The sequence below is a fragment of the Cyrtonyx montezumae genome, unplaced genomic scaffold (assembly GCF_038088225.1).
Source record: "Cyrtonyx montezumae isolate F1298 unplaced genomic scaffold, pur_monq_1.0 scaffold_10, whole genome shotgun sequence".
Classification (NCBI taxonomy): domain Eukaryota; kingdom Metazoa; phylum Chordata; class Aves; order Galliformes; family Odontophoridae; genus Cyrtonyx; species Cyrtonyx montezumae.
Genome location: NW_027071826.1, coordinates 29982476 through 29999024, shown reverse-complemented (window position 1 = coordinate 29999024; position 16549 = coordinate 29982476). Strand labels below are relative to the sequence as shown.

The 16549-nt window shown below is 41.9% G+C and overlaps 1 protein-coding gene across 1 annotated transcript; it reads left to right on the top strand.

The window, feature by feature from the left end:
* Positions 1–151: 151 nt before the first annotated feature.
* Positions 152–16518, top strand: ARG2 (arginase 2). The gene is made up of 8 exons (XM_065754689.1): positions 152–283; positions 363–435; positions 10940–11117; positions 11984–12143; positions 13870–13964; positions 14082–14186; positions 14889–15025; positions 16185–16518. The coding sequence occupies exons 1-8, from the start codon at positions 167–169 to the stop codon at positions 16388–16390; spliced, it is 1071 nt and encodes a 356-aa protein (XP_065610761.1). The 5' UTR covers positions 152–166; the 3' UTR covers positions 16391–16518.
* Positions 16519–16549: the final 31 nt, after the last annotated feature.

Below are 16549 nucleotides of genomic sequence, written 5' to 3'. Positions count from 1 at the left end.
TCTGTGGGCGGGACACACCTCCGCGGGCGCGAGCCGCCATTGGCCCGGCGGCTCGGGGGTGTGCGGGAGGAGGCGGGGCCAGGCGGCGCGCGCGGAGCCCTCGCCGGCTAAAAGGAGCGGCGCTGGGACGCTGGGCATCATCCGTCGCTTCGCCGTCTCTTGCGCTATGGCGCTACGCGGGGGCTTCGCGCGGCTCCTCCGCAAGCGGGCGGACGCGGGGCTGCAGCTGCCCCGGCGGGCGCGCTCGGTGGCGTTAGTGGGCGCCCCGTTCTCCAGGGGACAGGTGGGAGCCGGGCCTGGGGGCCGCAGCTCGGCGGCGGCTAACGCTCGTTAACGCGTTCTTTTTTTCCTTTGTCTGACAGAAACGGCGCGGAGTGGACCACGGCCCCGCAGCTCTCCGCGCCGCGGGGCTGGTGGAGCGGCTGGCCGGGCTCGGTGAGGCTCCGTGGGCCGCGATCCTTTCCCTTTTCCCACCCCCCCTCCTCCATCCCGTCTCACCCCCATCGGGGCTCCCCTTCCCCGCACCCATCGGGCGCCGCGCGAGGGAGGGCGGAGGGGGTGATGGGGATGAGCGGCCCCGCGTTTCGCCGCACCGCCCCGGGGCCGGGGAAGGCTTCGGGACGGGCCGCCGTGCCGGGCCCCCGCTCGTGGGCTGCCCCGAACAAAGGGCTCGGTGCCGCAGCCCGCGCGTCCTCCCGGCCCCGCTTCCCCGGGCAGTGGGGCTGCGCCGCTCACAAAAGGCGGAGGAGCATCAGGGCCGCGCAGGAAGCGCGCCCCGAATGCAGTCAAGGGCCGCCCTTGGCCGTGCTCCTCGGTTATTTTCTTTTTGTCTTGCTCCGTACTCAGTGCCAGGCGCTGAGCTCGTGTCCAGAACGGCTGTATACCTTCCGAGGGATGAAATTCAGAATTTTCTGGACGAATCTCCAGGTCTACGTCTATCTGAAGTTTTTGCTTATTTGTGTTTCAGCTTCTCGCATCTATTGTTTCTACAAGCTGAGAGCCGATAAGTAACCATGATGCAGCACTCAAATCACGACATAAGGGGTAGAAACCTATCAAGCGGCCTTAGAGAATCTTTAGGTAGTGCTGAAAGCTGTACAATAGCAATGAACTGCAGAGGTAGACCAACAACAGAAAAGAACCACATTATCTACTGTACGTGTGATTAGTGCAGTGAAATTCAAGTGCATGCAGCAGGGAGATAATTGCTTAATAGCCTTCTAGCAAATTTAATCTGAATTATGAAACCACTTTAAAACAGGCTATTGTTCTGTACAGCACTAGGGGCTCACTGTGCACATTGTTATGATTCATGAGCTGGAAAGCCCCAGTTTGCAAGCAAATGAGTAGGTGCTCTCCTCCTGTCCTGTACTGTGTTGAGCTGAGATGTACATCTTGCTCATCCCCTGCACACCCTTAGCAATATTTGACTTGTTAGCCATCACAATCTATAGCCACAACCAAAATAGAAAAGCTGTTGTTGAATAACTGCAGATCTAGACATTACTGACCTTAAAATTACTGAAAATAACAAGTTAGTAGCTTGGAAAGGATATATTATCCTTTGTAAGGAGGCCACCAGTGGTTTGACATCAATTGCCAGCAGCACTCTATTGAAAGAGAACTGTAAGCTTTCCAAATAGCTCGGATATAACACTTAACATTTTATGAAACTCCTTACTTTAAAATAAAATCTCCTTTGCACGACCCAAGCCCACTTCAGTAGAAACACAGAGAGGTGAGGAGAAAGGAGGATCCCTTTTAAGATTTCAGTAACAACAAAAGGGCAGAAATAAAGCAAACTAAATTCAGAAATAAACAGGTGAAGAGTACTCTTGCTATTTAGTTGCTTATGGACTGCTTGCTAATTAGCAATGTACATGGAGATGCTTTCTTGCTCTTCCCTTGATGTTTTTAACTGCTCTGGCATTTTTTCCTCCTGCAGTTTTAGTTTCCTGTAGCATTCGTTCCTCCGGGGTAGTACTCTTTTCCATTTGGCATTAATGTTTTTTACTTCTTGAATCTCTGCTGAATTTCTCTCCTGAAAAGGTTCAGGTGGCAAAACGTATTGCGCTGTGTGAGGGCACATCCCTGGCATGGGCTGAAGAACTGCTCATTGTGCAGAGATCATCTGCTGGAGGGCTGGGTGGTAGCTGAGGAAGGAACTGCCACGCAGCACTTTGAATTGTGCACGTCTGCTGTTTGGAAGTGTAATAAATGATTGCTTTCTGGGGGGGCTGGCAGGATAGCTTTGCCTGGAGTACTGCAATAGTACCATTGCTTGGCACTGTTTTGTGCTGATCTGGCAGTAAATCTCTTTGTCATCCCTTTTATAGCACAATGCATTTTCTTCTTGAGATTGAAGATTGCAAAAAAAGCAGTGCTGCTCTTATTAACTTGAGTCTTCTGTTCATCTGTTCTACTAAAAGAATCATTTGTTCTCATGAGTCCTTGTTTCACAGTAGATACCTGCAGCAGAACAGATTTCTCCTTAAGAATAATTTCTGCCTATGATACAAAGCTTCTGTTTTCCCGTATGTATTTTCTATTTCGAAAGCTTTGTGTCCACGAGTTGCAGGTGTTGTTTTGATCCCTCCACTTCCCCTAGCAGGGTTTGTTGGAGATGGCTGTAGGTATGATTGTAATGGCAAGGACAAACACTGCAAACTTGGAACTGGGAGCAAGATGAATGCTGGGAAGATACTCCCCAGCAAGAAAGTGAGGTGGATTCAGAGCTGTCAAAAGAAGCATAAATGGGAAAGGGAGATGTCATAGAGACTGTTAGAATCTGAAATTGTAAAGTTTGTCTTGCTCATTTTCCATCCACTTGCTAATTTGACCTGCATAAAATGGAGATGCTCCTAAGTCCACTTGAGATCTGTAGCACTTGAATAGTAAGATGCATACACTGTTTAAGTCAGGTGTATTACTATCCTTTGTTCCTTTGAATATCAAGGAACGGCACAGCTTTCTGTATGCGTATTTATCTAATTGAATAACTTCAGTAGATAATCCTTAAGGTATGTCAGAAATGAGAACACTCTATCTTTGGTTCTTCCTTTAGGCACTCTCCCATTTGGAAGTGATTTCTCTGTTCCCTTCGCTCTATTCTAATAGCTACTCTTTTATAGTTCTCTTGCAGCCTCCTGAGCTGCTGCTCCATTTTCTATCTTTTTGGGATCCTTTCCCTTGAAAGACACTGTGACTGTAGGCACATGGTATGATATCTTTTTGGCTGCCTAGGATGATCACTGCTGCGCAGCAACTCATTTCAGCTTACGTTGAAATAGAAAGAGGAAGCTGAGAGGCAGATGGTATCACTAGCCTGTCAGAGATGAATCCAAGCCATTAACTTGTCTTTTATAACCTCCTTAGAAGAGCAAGAACACTGTTACCTCTTGGTAGTACCTTTAGGGGTACTCAGGAGGAAAGACAGCTAAGGTAGCAGGAGTCCAGCTTCCAAGCCAAAAACAGTGGGTGTGCAAGTCTGTAGCGAGCATAATTAAAACATAACTGACTAAGCCTGTGGGGCTTCTTAATCACTTCAGTGATGTTTGTCTTTTGGCATTGTTTCTTTTCCGAAGGGAAACTAAAATATTAACACCATAAAGGATTCTACCATCTCCACAAAAGAAAAATTATATGAAAACAGATTCTTAATTCCACAGTGTGGAGGAGAGGACAGCAAACAAACTTGAAGGGCTGTGTTCTAGCAGCTAATACAAACAGGAGGTTCTTGGACATGTAATGGAAGGATATGAGGAAGTGATAGAGTGCCCCTGACTTTAAGCTTTGCAACTTCTATAGCTTAAGTTCTTTTTTTTACCTCTCCTTTCTGTATGCTGTAGATTATACAGAGAATCTGATTAAGCTTAACTACGGTGTTTCTTAGTTCCCTTTACCTGAAAGAGAAAAGTACTATTCTTTTATAAGTAGTAGGTAGCTGTTGTGTTGGTCACCTCTGAGGCTGTTGTGATCTAGAGCACCTTTACTGTTGCTAGTATGGAAATAACACTAGTATAAAAGTTCCTTTCATATGTTAACTGTTGGTGATTGTTATGGGTTTCTACTACTATAGAACTGATTAAAAAATAAATGGAAGAGTTGCTTGCTTAACAAGCTGATAGACTGCAGTCATGGAGCCTACAATACAAGCAGAGCTAGACTTGTCAACAAGAATGACCATCGTGTTACTGCTCGTGTTTCATATGATCAAAGCTCTTCAGCGACCGAATGCAAGAGGTCAGTGTAGCAAATCAGAAAACTTAAGGAGATACCCCCTCTAAAAGAGGAAAGGAGCTGCTAATCCACATGTGACTGGAGACATGCTCCTGCTTTGCCTAAAACCACTGGATCCCTGCTGACATGAGCTCCTAAAAGAGCAATTAAGCTTCTCCGTCTCACCAACAGGTGAAGTTATGGCTGTTTTCTGGATTGATGGAAAATAAATAATAAGGCAGCTACTTCTATGCACCTCCATTATCTTCTCAAATGAAGGGTTGTTTGTTTTTTTTAAGATGATAAATAGTCTTTCAATGATGCACAGAGGTTCAGAGAGTTAGTACTGGTTTGGTGGAGGTGACTGATATCAACTATAGCTGTCATTGTAGGAAAATAATTTTCACCAGCACATCCAGTAAATATGACAAATAGTAAAGAACTGCCTGTATCCTTTAAGACTTGGGCACAGTTCCATTCTGCACTTCTTCAATCTAAGCCAAGAGTGTAGTTTGGCCTTTTTAAGATAGACTTGTGTTAGAAACAACAAGTGTTTTTCAAACAGAGTTTGTCAGGAACTCAGTATTTTAGTGCCCTAATCTAGCTTAGCTCTGTACTATTTTCTGTCTCTATCTCTTCTCCTCAAAACTCAGTATTTTATATCCATTAATTCATTCTAGGTTATCAGAGCCAGTCAAGTCTCCTTAATCTATGGGATTCTAAGAAAATAAATTTCCTCCATAGGTAACCTCAAGATCTGTCTCTTATTTTAGTCTTGTTATTCACATTTTTCACTGTTGGTGAGGCTGAAATGGAGGCAGACAAAATGTTAAATGGCTGCTCACAATTTAAGTAGTACGTTTTGTTAAATCTGTGTTGCCAAGATGAAAAGTGCTATTGTTCATGGGTGCTTTCTGATTGCATCTGTCAAAGCTGTCTATTAATTTGCTATAAACTTTCCCAGGGGAAAAATTGGCTAGGATACAGCATAAGGTTGTTAACAGTAATAGCTTAGACATCAGCCCTACCAAGCAGAAACGCCCTATTTTTTTAATCCAGCCACGCTTCCTCTCCATGCCCAACAGAGGAGGTAAATGGCAGCCTTCTGTCCTTTTCCTTTGTTTCTTGAAGACAAAAGTGCACACAAAACCCTCTATTTAACGTCACCATAATGTGCTTATGAAGCACTACAGCTTATTTCTGGAACTAGAATAAATTGCCTCATCTTATCTATACAGAGACAAATATTCTTTGAAGTATACCTTTCAAACGTTGATTAGCTGCAAACAGTTGTATCATCAGCAGTCTGTGATACTCTGTATGTCAAAGTCAAGGCGCAGTTAAATGTCCTGCTCATAACTGGCATCCACAGTGTGACTATAATGTTGGGCAGCTGGCACAGTTCATAGAGGGCAGGTGCAGCTCTGCTCTGTGACAGCAGGCTGCCAGGAGCTGACTGATAACCATGCGGGCAGGAGGAGCCCTGCGGAGGCCTGCAGGAGAGCTGCTTTGGGAATGCCTGCAGGGAGGCTGCTTCATGGTTGCTTTTTCACAACTGGCCCTGGGCACAGAAAGCAAAGTTAGAAGTAGGGGAATGTGTTCTGACACCAGTTATCCTTTTAAATGTTGGACACTTTGATGTTTGCATGATTACTGCTTAGCTTAGAAATTACTGGAAAAATAAGAGCAGTGAATGTTCAGAGATTCCTCTTGACAAGCCAGCTCCAATTCTCCTCCCTTTCTCATACTGATGAGAGATACCATCTGCTTCTTTCTTCTTCAATCTGAAAAGCTATGTGTCACTCTTTGATTTTATGTGCACGTTTTTTCCTCTTTGGTGCAGATTCCAGGTTATACACTATCCATGAAACAGGCTTTAAAAGAAACTTGACTTAGAATAAAGCATACTGGCTGCTTTAATTCTGATTATCATATCAGTTTACTTCAAATAAACCTTTAAAAATAATCAGCTAAACTGCAGATTGGGAAACAGTTATTTCTTTCCAATCTTTCAGTAAAGAAAGATGATATTCAAGGATCAAAGAATGAAGTTCTTTGTCTTGTGTTTCCTTTAGTTTTATGGATAATGTGTTTCAATCTTGATATCTTACTACAAGATCAGTTTTAATACATAGCTGATTTTCTTCACCCACAAAATAAACTAAGCCATCTGGACTGGAATAAATTCAAGACAGATGCTGCTTAATTGTTTACTATGAATGGCGTTGAAGGAGAGAAGTTTCTGGGGAGAGGCATGGGGACATGACTGAAAATCTAGACAATGAATTTGGCTTTGGTTTTGGCCTGCTTTATAGTGGGGGTGGAATCTTACTATTTCTTCTTTGAAACTTCAACTGTTGCTATAGACTTGCAAGACCAAGGTGCCTACAGCAGGTTTGCACTTCTAAGAATGTGGTACAGAAAGTTACTTTTGGATGGAAGTTGGAAATATTGGTTGTAACCCATAGCTGGTGAAGAGCTGGGGTTGAAGCACCAAAAAAGCAAAACTCTGGTCATTTTAATAGGAATGAGTGAGCTAGTCTGACACTAGTTTATTGCAGCAGGTAAGGAGAAGCCTTCAATGAGCTCTACTTCTGCTCTTCCTTCCTTGTTGCTGCCTGAGTGGTTAACTAATATGATAACCACTTCTGTAACATTCTCAAGCATTTCCTTGTTGAGAAAAGTCATAATACCAAATCAGCTTCCTATGGCTTTCAGTGTTTACTTGCTGTCAGGAACCATTTCTGGGTTAAGTTTATTAGAAGGGAAGTGGATCTTATGCTGGGCTGGTCAGCAGAGTGACATAATAGCTGCCCCCTTGTCTCTGATGCAAGCCACAGTGCAAATGTTTCTCAACACCCAATGCTGACGTTTTTGGAGACCTCTTTCAGGTCAAGTGCACTGTGTTTCGTAAGCAATTAAAGTTACAAAGGGGTAAATGAGGTAGCTTCTTGATTTGTGGCAGGAAAAGGTATTTCTTGGCTAAAAGTAAGCAAAGGGGACTCCTTCAGACTACAGATGTGGGGTAGCAGTTGGAATTGGGTTCTTGCTGTCTGAGCAGAAGCCTTTTACTTTGCCCTAAGCTAGACCTGTCTGAACACCACAAAACACAGTGAAACTTCCTGGGTTGTGAACTTCCTTCTTAGTGAAATTTTATAGCTGAAAACTGGGGAACCATCAAGTATCTACTGGAAGAAATCTCCTATTAGGTGTAGACACACTTAAAGAGAATCAAGTGCTACGTAATGAACTTCAGAGCAAAAAAGACTTATAACTAAACTAGGCTGCTGAAGTTCTAGACCCTTGGAACTGCAACCTTGCTAGCCTACTTTCCTATTCCTATAAAACAAAAGTATGCTTTTGCTTACCCCCACCTCCCCAGATGAATATGGGTGGGTTAAAACTGAACAGTGCATTCTGAAACCTATTTTAATAGTGAGTCATTCATTTGTTGTGTAACACACTGTCTGTGCCTTGGAGAAGGCATTACAAAATAAAGTCCATATCAGTCAATGAGCTTATAGTGGTAAAGCTTGTAGCCCTTTGTTCACAGGAAGTAAAACATAATCTGTTAACACTGCTCATCATATTCATCACTTCCTGAAAAGCCTCTCTGTACTAACAAGGCTGTAATCTGAGCAAGCAACTCTGCTATGTAAGTGGGAATGATGCTTTCATGAGGGCAGTTTTATATAATACATAACACAAAGTGAGATACAGTAGCAGAGGCACATACAGATTCTTTTTAAGATAGTCCAGTGAGATTTAAAAACCCATAAGAGGAATTCCCATTTAATTTAGGATGCTATATTTTAACTCTAGTTCACAACTATCCAGTGTAAGCAGCCTGAGTCAAGAGATCACTTCTCATTTTCAACCCACTTCTGTTCCAAGTCCTGTTTGTTGCCTAGGAGATTTGTTGTAACTGTATTACAGTAGGAGGCCTCTCAGCAATGTCAGCAGATAGCCTGAACTTTGAAAGCTGAATCTTTCTATCAGATTCTTGCTTCTGGCTGGGGCACAGTATCCTAGCAGAGGAGGATGGGGAAGCTTTCCCTGCTGCTGGTGCCCAGATGGTTTTTCAGTTAAATGCTGCCTGCTTTTGCATTGAGTTGAGCCCTGTTATGATGTTAACAGCTTATTTGAAAAGGCATGCAGGAAACTTTATTTTCTTAAACACATTCTTAATTTGTATTTCTATTTTTTTCCTAAGTATAAGTTAAGCTCCTACTGATGAAAAATGCTGATTTCTTTTACCATATACTTCTGTTTTGGGCTCTGTGTGCTAACAAAGCAACTGTCCTACATCCCCTTGTCTGCTGGTTAGATGCTTACGTGACCTTTTCCTAACTTATTCTGGTCAAAAGTAGTAGACCTAGGTCTCCTATAGCAAAAGAAGGCAACAACAGCACCTTCTAGTAGGATGCAAACCCTACAGAGCAATAGAGGATTAAAAACAAACAACAAAAACTCACCCTTTCTGATGGTGATGGCTCAAAAGGCATGCAGTCTCTATTCAGAAATGCTGCTCCCCTGACTGCCCACCCTTAAATGAGGGTGGTGGGGGGGGAATCAGGCCCCACCCCTTCCTGTCACTCCAGTGCATTGCTTGCACCTGAGCTCCCTGGATTAGCCACAGCTTCTCACCTGGTGCTCAACCACTGGCTCAGGCTGTGACCTGCCAAGTCTCTTGCACCTAGGAAAGATTAACTGTGCAAAATATACCAAGCTGAATGTGCACGATGTGGTCTCACTGTGCAAATCACTAAACACGTCTCCCCAACTGCAGATCTACTCCCTGTGCACATCAGAGGCATGAGATCAAGGGAAAGTGGGAAACTTCTAATTTCTACAGTCTCCTAAAGCTGTTGATAGCAACAGACTGATGCAGTGCCTTGAAGTTCTATTATGAAACTCATCTTCAACCATCCTCAAGTACTTTCACCAGACCTTTAAGTAACAGTGGAACCTGAGAAGTAGTCTTGCAGGAAAATACAGGTTATAAAAAAATAATAATGATCGTAATTAAGGTATGTACAGTGAATATTGTAACAGTTTCCTGATTCTGAGTGGCAGCAGAATGAAACAGTGGGGGGAAATGTTTGCACTGGAGATCAGAGAACGCATTGAAACCTGGAAAAAATTAGCTCAAAATTCCAGAGCTGTTATCCTGCTGAGGACTTAGGTATTGCATGAAGGAGGAAAAAAACCACTGCTGCATGCCTGTGATGTCTTTTGAAATCTATGGAGTAGTAGGGCCAGCTTACTGCTGTAAGAATCTGTAGATAATATGCATTCTGCAGAGTAGATGATGCTGTACTCACTTAATCCTTTGTCAAGTAGCTGTGCTCAGCTGCCATATCCTCTCCTAGCAGATTTACATTTGCATGTCCTCGATATAGAAACTACCCTTGCCTATTTCCCAGTAGCCTAATTCTCACAAGTGACTCAAACATTTTCCTTCGTTCCTTTCATCAAGTCCAAAAATCCTTTGAAATGATAATGAACTAATATTTCTTTTCAATGCAACTTCAACCTCGTTTCAACCAAATTCACAGAGCTTTTTTCACAGCTAATGGTTTCATGGGAATTAGGCAGGAAGCACTGAGTCCCAGGCAGGATGTTTCTTCGTGTTGATTTGCTTGCCTTAGTTTTTCAAAGTTCCCTGTTAGTCACCAAATGGCTGAAGGCAAAATGTCAAGCTACAGCCTGGATGCTTTGAACTGTGAACAGCTAGAGATTCTGAGGAACAAATTGGAGAGGCATGACTGGTATTTGGCATAGTCTTAAGCTACTTTTGGTGTAGCTGTAAATACCTTTTACAGTCCTTATCAGTGCCTGCAGCAGCCAGCCTATCTGAAACTGAGAGGCTGTGGCCTGTGAGATCTTAAAGACTGTTATGAAAGCACATGGTACTGAATAGCAGAACTTCAAAGAAGCACTGAGATGGAAGAGAATTTAGAAGCAGCCACTTAATAAACTCTTTTTCTCATTTGGATGAGAGAAGGGAGATGACAAATATTCCCTTGTTTGCTGACCTGTGAAGGGACTTCATTTTGTTAAATAGACAGAAATACTGTTTAGGATTAAGTTTTAGATTCATAATATTGTCATGTTTCAACAGCCGTTTAAGTTGTAACTGGCAATGACAGGATCTCAAAGAGAGCTGGGGTCAAAGTCCTAGAACTGAAGTATTTCCTACGATACCCTGCATTGAGGAAATAGGTTCTCTTATAAGACACCAGTTGCTTGGGAAGTACTCTTTAAAAAAAAACCAAACAGGTTTTATTTTTGTTATTAACTTGGCACTCTCTGAGCCTGGGTTTTTGTGGGGTTTGGGAATGGTAAATAACTACTAGGACTCAAACTTGATGATATATAGTTCTAGGCATCTTGCAGCAACTTAGATTGTATGCAACTTGGCTAATTAGAAAGACAGCAATACAAACTGTACTTTTTTGTGCTATAATTGCCAATAATCAGAACAAGGCCTGTTTTTTGAGGTGCAATTCAATGACTGGCCTCTTATATCATTGATATATCAAAGTAACATCATTATCTTAAGCTTTCTGAGACAATTGTTGGCAAGGCTGTGTAAATAGTCTAGTGAATTGGTTCCTTTCCCATTGTTCCTTACATACTTGCCCAACTAATTTTTTCAGTTTGGACTGTTTTCCTTTGGATGCTTGTTTAGTAACTCCCCTTTCTCCTTTTGTTCCAGGATGTCAATTGTACGACTTTGGAGATTTGAATTTCACTCAAGTTCCCAATGATGAACTGTACAACAACCTGATTTATTACCCGCGGTCAGTGGGGTTGGCCAGCCAGGTGCTGGCTGATGCTGTAAGCAGAGCAGTGGCTGCTGGACACAGCTGTGTCACTATAGGAGGTGATCACAGGTGCGCTCACAAACTAGAGGCAATTTGTGTTGCATGCTGCATGCTGATGCTTGAAGAGGAGTATAAGAATTTCAGTAAAAAAATAGAAGGGTAGTGAGAATAGGGTCACTCTCTGGCAGTACCACAGCAGCATCTTGATTTGATTTCTGAGGCTTCTGGGAATGAAACATGAAAGTCATTTACAAAAACCTGGCCTTCTAAAGACAGTATCACTTAAATCCAGACTGTTCTCAGTCTGTAAACATATGAATGAGGTTTCCCTCTTTGTGGAAGTTGTGTGATGTGATCCCTCTAGGAACTGTTGCAGTTTCTTTATTGGTGAATATTTACTGATAGGTAAGTTTTGACCCCTTAGCTCTCAGGATGTTATCTCTTGGGATTGATCTGTAATGCCTGCACACAAGCCACTTTTTAATAGATGTTATAGAATAGAAAGACAGGCTCACATATTTTCTCACTAACCTTTAGTCTAAGAAATGGTTAAAGAAGGTTAGGCACAGAAGAACGAATCTGAGGTGAAGATGACAAAATTGGTGAACAGCAAGTTAATGAGTTAGCATACTGGACCTCCTACGAGATCATATGGAGCCACAACACCAAAATTTAATTTGGGAAGGGTGGCAAAGGAAAGAGAAGAGCTCTTTCTAATCTTTCACTACAAGTACTGTCCTGTAGAGTTATTTGGGAGTGGCATGCCACTCAGTTTATTCAGCACACACCCTTTGTTCATCATAGGGATGTCCTATTATGTTGAAACATGACAGTGATGCTGTCTGAAGTTGCAGACTTCCTGTTTCCCCTTCAGAACAACTACAGGGACAATGCTACACACAGTTGAGTAAAGCCCTATGCTACTGTACTTGCAGCTTGGCACTTGGTTCTGTCAGTGGCCACGCACAGCAGTGCCCACATCTCAGTGTGATCTGGGTGGATGCGCATGCTGATATTAACACTCCTCTTACAACTCAGTCTGGAAACCTCCATGGACAGCCTCTCTCATTCCTCTTGAGAGAACTTCAAGATAAAGTAAGTACCTTGCTTCAGCCTACGTTGAAACCCTCTGAACATTTCACTTTTTCTGGCATAGAGTGCTTTCTTAACTGCCATGTGTCCATGCCATGCAGGGGGGTTGGAACTGGATTGTCTTCAAGATCCCTTCCAACCCAAACCATTCTATGATTCTGCATGCATCTGCAGCATCTACTGGAGACACAACAGAGATGTCCCGTGCATCTGTCACAAGCAGAAGCCTTTTATAGTCAGTACTTAGACATCTAACAACCTGTTTCTGTTAAGGTTTAGGCTGGAGAGAAAAGCAGTACTGACAACTGCACACTGAGAACAGACACTGGATCTGCAGAAAAGCTGGCTCTTGATCTTACTGTGGAACTCTGCTCTGCTAGTCATTCCTTGAATTCTGCTTATTCCTTGAGAAATCTTTTGGATGCTGAGTTGATAAAACGCTTCTTCCAGATAAGATCAAGAGTACTTCATGTCTTTATGGCTATTGAAGACACTGTAACATTAGTACCTGTCTGGTATAAAAAGACTGCTCTCAGCTGGTAAAGCTTTTCTCCTGCAAATTCATTTGAGCTAATTCTGTCTACAAGAGATAATTATTTGGTGCTTTTAAGTACTTTCCTCCTGCTAATAGTTCTCATTTGAAGTGACATTACTTGACAGAATTCACAAAGTAAAGCAAAATGAATAGGGCTTCATTAAATATTTCCAGGACACAAGAAGGTTAATATAGAAGGCTACTGTATTTCTTAGTTTTGTTTTTTCCTTCTGTAAGCTAAAGGTTAATTTTATTTGGTAGCTGTGCTCAGTTTTGCAGAATTAGAGCAAAATAAAATTCTCTGAATTTTGAAGCTCACCTAAGACAATGTAGTTAGTGTCTTAGAACAAAGCAATATTTCAAGTATTGTGTGAGGCTATGATTGTGTTATGACTTCAAAAAATAACTTGAGATGTTGCTGCTGGAATGTAATTAGTAATCGACAAGTATACAAGGGAAACAAAACTTTCTTACTATGTTGGTTCTAGACATATCCAGAGCTAGGGTAGGAAGAGGAGTAGCATGTGATAATTTCAGGCACTCTTGACATTAACAGATATTACTGACTAAAGAATTTTTTAGTTATACTATGCAATTTTGATTATTTATCTATCAAAGCTAACCTTTAGTGGGATCTCATCATTTTTCATTTGCTGACTTGCTGTTCCAGACCCGTTTTACATTATAAAGCCTAATATACACTTCCCTTTCCTGCCTGACCTGGAAACTTGCCCTTTAACTTTGTTTCTGCAACAGTTGACTTCTTGGTGACTTTCCTAAAAAATAATAATAATAATAAAAAAGTAGAGATACCTTGGGTTTTATCCTACTCAAGTAGGACACACTGGCTAAGTTACCTCACACTGCCATTAAGTGCACTGCGCAAGTGATCTACATCTTCTTGTAATCTCCTAATATATTCACCACTGCTAATTACCAATTGCTTACAGATTTGAGCTTTTTATTTCTCCTCTTCAGACTGTAAGACTTCATTCATTAATATATTCAGCTCAAGTAAAATGGTGTGACATAGGCAGGGACTGATTACATCAGGAAACTAGACTCTCATAGAGAAGAGTTCACCACATATAGGCAGAGAAAAGATGCTATAAATAAATGTAAAGTTTTGAAATAATAATTAAATACAGGCTCGTTATACATGTCATTAAACTAATACCAAAACTTTGCCCGCAGGTCCCACAACTTCCTGGCTTTTCCTGGCTAAAGCCCTGCCTTTCAGCCTCTGACATTGTGTACATTGGGTTGAGGGATGTGGATCCTGCTGAATAGTAAGTTAATTAAAGGCTCATTGGCTTCTTCCACACCTGGCTATTCACAAGGATTGCATGGTTTAAGTTTAGGCCACCAATAATTTGTGGTTATTTTACTTTTTTTTATTCTAACAGCTATATCTTGAAAAATTATGACATCCGGTATTTTTCCATGAGGGATGTTGATCGCCTCGGAATTCAGAAAGTTATGGAAAGGACATTTGAACAACTGATGGGCAGGTAACAAACTATGCACTTAACTACTCTGTCATCAACTTGCTACGTGCTTGCTTTCCCAAGAGTTACAGTAAGTGAAGGTCACTGTCTATGTAAGGTGGCCTAACAGAAGTGTTAAAGTGTCCAGTAAACAGTAAGTCTCAGCACTGATTTGAATCCTTACGTACACGTTTTAAACTAGAACCACTCCTCAGTGTTTGGCAAAAATCTGGAGAGGAATTACAGCTGTAGTGACTAATGGAACCTGTTATATATTATTTGTCCTTGTTCCTCAAGGAATTCTGTATTTTAGTGCAGTTTGGCAGAAGTGTTGAATGAACTCTGAGTCTCAAGTACCCTTTGTCAAGATTGCGTGTGTGTATATATAGCACAACAATAAATTAAATTCAGCTGCAGTAAACGAGGTAGAAACATTTCATGGCTTCTTCCTTAGACTGAAGCAGATGCTCAGTGAAACTAGAAAGAAAAACTTCAATTTTCCCAAAGTATATTAGGAAAAAAGTTTGAGATAAAAGTTTGAGATATTTCAGAGAACATAAATATTAAAAGTGTATATATTTCCACATAGCTATGACACTGTAGGACTTTGCACAGAGATCTTCAGCACTGTGCAAGAAGATGCTACTTTGCCTGGACAGTGAAAAAAATACATGTAGAAAAAGTCTCAAGTTTTTAAGATTGCTTTTCTTGTCCTATTGTCTATAGGAGACAGAGACCAATTCACCTGAGTTTTGACATAGATGCTTTTGATCCCTCACTGGCTCCAGCAACTGGGACTCCTGTTCTAGGTGGATTAACTTACAGAGAAGGCATGTACATTGCAGAGGAAATACACAACACAGGTAAGAGCTGACAAAGTTTTCTGCACTAAGCCAAAAAGGACAGACTACATGAAGCCTGTATCAGTTGTGTTTTTTCACATGTAACCAAATAAGATCAATATAGCCAAAGCTGAGGTGCCTGAAAAGTCAGTTCAACCGTCATGAGGGAAGAACAGTTTCCTCCCACTGAGCAGTACTTGAGGTGTTAAAAGCAGCTTTGCCATCAACATTCTCAAAAGGAAACGTATACATTAACAACTAATGTCAAACATGGCTTTGTCATCCTACAAAGTACTTTCCCCTATACCTATTCACATGAGGCCAGACGCATCTGGGGAAAAAAGGATGCAAACAATTTTAAACAGTCTGGAGATCCTATTCCAGGATGCAAGATTAACAAATCCAGCCTTCACCAATTATACACAGTAGCTAACTTAAGAGTTTTCTCCTTATGCTATAGAGACTTTGAATTATTTGCAATAAAGATCGTTATGGGAAGAGTCATAAAGCAGAAACCTCCACAGAGTCATGAATAGGATGACAAAAAATTAGCTGGAGGATATAAAGTAGTCTTACACAATAAAGTGCACCTCAGAACTGTAAGCAAAAGATCTAACTCCTGACTTTTTCCTGAATGCTGAAGTATGGATGGAGTGATGTAGCAACAACCTAAGGAATCAAAGAAAAAAAACCTAAGAACAATGACCTTTTCCCTCACTTGAGCCGATTTTACTTGTTTAATGAACAGATTTGGTCTCAAACATCAGACTTGCTGCAAAATAAACCTTATTACAGCTTTAACCCTTTTCTGTAGTATACAAAGCGTAACAAGATGGCAAAAAGCAGCAATGTCAGGCTACAGCAAGTGAGGATCTGCCTAGATAGGGTAGCAGCAGGTGCAGAAATAAGAGAAAGAAACTGCTTACCTTTAGAAGGTCTCTAAGGCCCTCTGGCAGGCAGGGATCTCCAGATGAGATTCCCTTGCCTCCACTGCCAACCCTTAAACTATGTCTGGGAAGGGGAGGATCCTGGCTCCACTCCTGCTCATTCAGATAAACTGCTTGCACCTGAGCTCCTCTGGGTTTGCCCTGCCTTCCTACCGGGTGCTCAATCACTGGTTCAGGGCATGAGTTAACTTTGCCACTGCACACAATAACAAAGCTGCAAATAATTTTTACAGGAATGCTTTCAGCCGTAGACATGGTTGAAGTCAATCCACTGCTTGGAGCTTCTCAAGAGGAAGTGAATGCAACTGCTAGTCTTGCAGTTGATGTGATAGCAACGTGCTTTGGACAGACGAGAGAAGGGGCACACACTGCTTTTGATGAACTCCCAACACCCAGTTCTCCAGATGAATCTGACAGTGAAGAGCAAGTGAGGATTTAAGAACCCACAGTGCTGGGTACATTGGACATTAAAGAGCTCTGCTGAGGCACCTGAGCGAATAGACTGTCAACACTTGGCAAATACTGTTAACTTCTCCATTTTTAAATAAAAGTAGTTTTTCCACGTGATCGGTGGCTACTGTATTACATAACGAAGATT

Coding starts and splice junctions, on each gene's coding strand:
- ARG2 (XM_065754689.1), top strand. CDS start 167: ATGGCGCTACGCGGGGGCTTCGCGCGGCTCCTCCGCAAGCGGGCGGAC. Junction 284..362: donor CCCCGTTCTCCAGGGGACAG/GTGGGAGCCGGG, acceptor TTTGTCTGACAG/AAACGGCGCGGAGTGGACCA. Junction 15,026..16,184: donor AGAGGAAATACACAACACAG/GTAAGAGCTGAC, acceptor TAATTTTTACAG/GAATGCTTTCAGCCGTAGAC.